Raw genomic sequence first — 4366 nt, 5'->3', positions numbered from 1 at the left:
CTCAATATGCCAGCAAATTTGGAAAACTCAGCAGTGGCCACAGGACTGGAAAAGGTCAGTTTTCACTCCAATCCCAAAGAAAGGCAATGCCAAAGAATGCTCAAACTACCACACAATTGCACTCATCTCACACGCTAGTAAAGTAATGCTCAAAATTCTCCAAGCCAGGCTTCAGCAATATGTGAACCGTGAACTTCCAGATGTTCAAGCTGGTTTTAGAAAAGGCAGAGGAACCAGAGATCAAATGGCCAACATCTGCTAGATCATGGAAAAAGCAAGAGAGTTCCAGAAAAACATCTATTTCTGCTTTATTGACTATGCCAAAGCCTTTGACTGTGTGGATCACAATCAACTGTGGAAAATTCTGAAAGAGGTGGGAATACCAGACCACCTGATCTGCCTCTTGAGAAATCTGTATGCAGGTCAGGAAGCAAGAGTTAGAACTGGACATGGAACAACAGACTGGTTCCAAATAGGAAAAGGAGTTCATCAAGGCTGTATATTGTCACCCAGTTTATTTAACTTATATACAGAGTACATCATGAGAAACGCTGGACTGGAAGAAACACAAACTGGAATCAAGATTGCCGGGAGAAATATCAATAACCTCAGATATGCAGATGACACCACCCTTATGGCAGAAAGTAAAGAGGAACTAAAAAGTCTCCTGATGAAAGTGAAAGTGGAGAGTGAAAAAGTTGGCTTAAAGCTCAACATTCAGAAAACGAAGATCATGGCATCCGGTCCCACCACTTCATGGGAAATAGATGGGGAAACAGTGGAAACAGTGTCAGACTTTATTTTTCTGGGCTCCAAAATCACTACAGATGGTGACTGCAGCCATGAAATTAAAAGATGCTTACTCCTTGGAATGAAAGTGATGACCAACCTAGATAGCATATTCAAAAGCAGAGACATTACTTTGCCAACAAAGGTTCGTCTAGTCAAGGCTATGGTTTTTCCTGTGGTCATGTATGGATGTGAGAGTTGGACTGTGAAGAAGGCTGAGCGCCAAAGAATTGATGCTTTTGAACTGTGGTGTTGGAGAAGACTCTTGAGAGTCCCTTGGACTGCAAGGAGATCCAACCGGTCCATTCTGAAGGAGATCAGCCCTGGGATTTCTTTGGAAGGACTGATGCTAAAGCTGAAACTCCAGTACTTTGGCCACCTCATGCGAAGAGTTGACTCATTGGAGAAGACTCTGATGCTGGGAGGGATTGGGGACAGGAGGAGAAGGGGACGACAGAGGATGAGATGGCTTGATGGCATCACTGACTTGATGGACATGAGTCTCGAGGAACTCCAAGAGTTGGTGATGGACAGGGAGGCCTGGCGTGCTGCGATTCATGGGGTCGCAAAGAGTCGGACACGACTGAGCGACTGATGTGATCTGATAATTAATTATATCAATTATTATATAATATATGATTATATATTATATAACTGTTTAATACTATATAACATATAACTATAATTAGGGGGTTTCCCCAGTTGCTCAGCAGGTAAAGAATCTATCTACAATGCAGGAGGTGCTGGTTCAGTTCCTGGGTTAGGAAGATCTTCTGAAGAAGGGAATGGCAAGCCACTCTAATATTCTTGCCTGAAAAAAAGCCCATGGACAGAGGAGCCTGGCAGGCCATAGTCCATGGGGTCACAAACAGTTGGACCTTACTGAGCAAAACTATTATAATTACATATTATTAATTAATATTTAATATATCCATCAGTATATAGTATATAATTGTTAAATACTATATAGCATATAATACATATTATTAATTAATATTTAATAACATTGATCATTATATATTATATAATTGTTAAATACTATATAACATATAGCTATGTTATTAATGAATACTTAGTAATTAGATCACTCATGTAATACATAGTCACATTACAATTATATATTATATAATTAATTACATATATAATTTTAAATACCATATAATAAATAATATGGTTATAATTAACAACATATTATTAGGTAACTATATTATTATATCTATAATTATTTGTAAATTAGTGTATATAATAATTTGTATCATATTACATATTGTGTAATATTAAACATAAATCCAATATTTAATAATCTATATTAAACTTACTATGTTTAACATAAAATTATTTAATATAAAATTTTTGTCATAGAATTTTATAAACTATAAATTTCAATGTAATATAAAGTGACAAAATAACATAAATTTTAATTATTTAATATAAATCTTATACCATAATTTGATATATTATTATATATAGTATGTATATTTGATATATGTAAAGTTTATATAAAATATGTGTTTAATAGAATAATAACACTGGCAGTCACAGTGATTCCACCTGTTCGCACCTGCAAGTCCTCTTTGTCCACCGTGTTTAATCATGTCCAGGGAAGGAGCAGGAAAAGTGTGCTATTTTGCAGCCACATCAGCTGAAGCTCAGAGAAGTCAGGCAGATATCCTGAAGGTCACACAGCCCAGCAGGAACAGAATCAGCACTGGATCTCAGGGGACAGCAGGTGGCACAGGCAGGTGCTGGTGGAGGGCAGGGCTGGCTGCCAGCCTGGCCCCTGGCTGACTGCTCTGGCTCCCGGCAGGTCTTCATCGCCCAGACGGTGCTGCAGAGCCCACCCGCCATGAGCCCGACGGGGCAGCTGTCCCGCCTCACGGAGCGGCAGCTGCTCATCTACCTGCGAGTGGCCACCTGGAACCAGATCCTCGACCCCTGGGTGTACATCCTGTTTCGCCGGGCAGTGATCCAGCGCTTCTACCCTCGCCTGAGCACCCGGTCCCGGTCACTGTCCCTGCAGCCCCAGCTCACCCGCAGGTCAACGATACACTAGGCTGGACACTCTGGAAGGACAGAGCACCCTGCCAGAATGTCCCCCACCAGACCTTTATCCTCCCTGTCGGTCGCTTCTGTCTGTCCTGATGCCCAGGAGCCAAGAGTGTAGCATAGACAGAGGGTTTGAACAACAAAATTGTGTGCTATCTTCCATCAGCCCCAGGGACGCCCCCAAGTCTTCCCTGACTCCCCTTTCCAAAGCCCTTCCCCTCTTTCAACCCCTTCTTTGAATCCCCTCCCAACCCTAGGAAGGATGTGACGGTGCTGGGCAGGTATCTGGAGGAAATCAGACTTGTAAGCTTCCCCTTGCAGAAATCCTCCAAAAATAAGGGGCTCCAACCCCTGAATCTGACCTTCTTACTGGGTATGGTTGATTGCCTTTGACATCCCAATTCAAGAAGGCTCTGTCTAGAAAGGTTGAATGCCAACAGACCCCCTCTCTTGCCAAAATATAATCTCCACCTCGGCTTTATTTTCCTTTGGCTCTGAAATCATCCATCATTGAAGTTTCTGGTGTCAAGATTCCTATCCAGCCCACAGCTGCTGAACAGGACTGGGGTGGGGGTTGGGGAAGCCCCAGCTGAGCAGGACTAGGGTGGGAGTTGGGGAAGCCCCTAGAGGTGGGGCTGGCTCCTCACTTCTCTCCCCACCCGCTTTATTGAGTCTTCCCTGAACATTTCACGGTTGAGATCTCCCGGAATCCTGCCTGAAACCCCAGGAGAGGGTTCTGGGTTAAACCCATTTTGTAGATGAGGAAAAGAGAGGACGACATAGATACCCAGAGACCATGGGGTACACACCTGCTTCCTCCACTGCAGATGAAGCACATGCCTTCATCAGCTTGTGGTTTCACCATCTATCCAGTCAGCCCCTCAGACTCTCTGCACCTTGAGCAAGCAGCTCCTGGCCCACAGTAGCTGCTCAATAAAAGTAGACTGATCTTATACAGACTGATGTGTGTCCTGCAGGGCCCTCAACACCTGCACAATTAGCACTTATAGGGTGCCTGGCACATAGTAGGCACTTAAGAAGCATCTAGTGTTTTCGTGTCAGCCCCTTCCTCTGCTCTCCCCCAAATACCCGCCAAAATAACACATCAGGCTGCAGGGGTGGGAGGTGCCTTTATGCCTTTATTCCCCACGAGCCCTCAAGCCCTCAAGGTACATGAGAAGGAAACTGCCTCCTGCCTCCCCTGCCCGCCCCTACCCCACTGCCCTCCCATAGACCTAGGATCAGCTGTTTCCACCCTCCCTTCCTCACCTGCCCCACCCCATGTGCGGGGTGGGTGTGGAATGAGGTCACCTGCTACTTCTGGGCAACCCAGGCAGGGAGGAGCAGGAGGAGCAGGATGGGGGCCCCAACTATGTCACGCCCAAGCTACTGCCCTCCATGGTGGGGTAGGAGCTCTGACTCCCGTGGAGGTAACCCAGACTCCCTGAGCATGGAGGAGGGGGCAGGCCCCTCAAATGAGGGTTCAAGGGGCTGAGAACGAAGGAGGGCCACCCTGGGGGCAAAACTAGGG

At 45.1% G+C, this 4366-nt stretch overlaps 1 protein-coding gene across 1 annotated transcript in view; it reads left to right on the top strand.

Moving 5' to 3' along the window:
- The window catches only part of TBXA2R (thromboxane A2 receptor), a 13324-nt gene extending 10213 nt beyond the window's left edge, over positions 1 to 3111 (top strand). The window contains exon 4 of the mRNA XM_010828118.1: positions 2597 to 3111. Within this exon, the coding sequence (XP_010826420.1) occupies positions 2597 to 2842 (246 nt within the window). The 3' untranslated portion in view covers positions 2843 to 3111. The remainder of the gene's footprint in view (positions 1 to 2596) is intronic.
- Positions 3112 to 4366: the final 1255 nt, after the last annotated feature.

The sequence above is a fragment of the Bison bison genome, unplaced genomic scaffold (genome assembly GCF_000754665.1).
Source record: "Bison bison bison isolate TAMUID 2011002044 unplaced genomic scaffold, Bison_UMD1.0 scf7180017864492, whole genome shotgun sequence".
Lineage (NCBI taxonomy): Eukaryota > Metazoa > Chordata > Mammalia > Artiodactyla > Bovidae > Bison > Bison bison.
The sequence above is the reverse complement of the archived record's forward strand: the minus strand, read 5'-3'. Positions and strand labels throughout refer to the sequence as shown.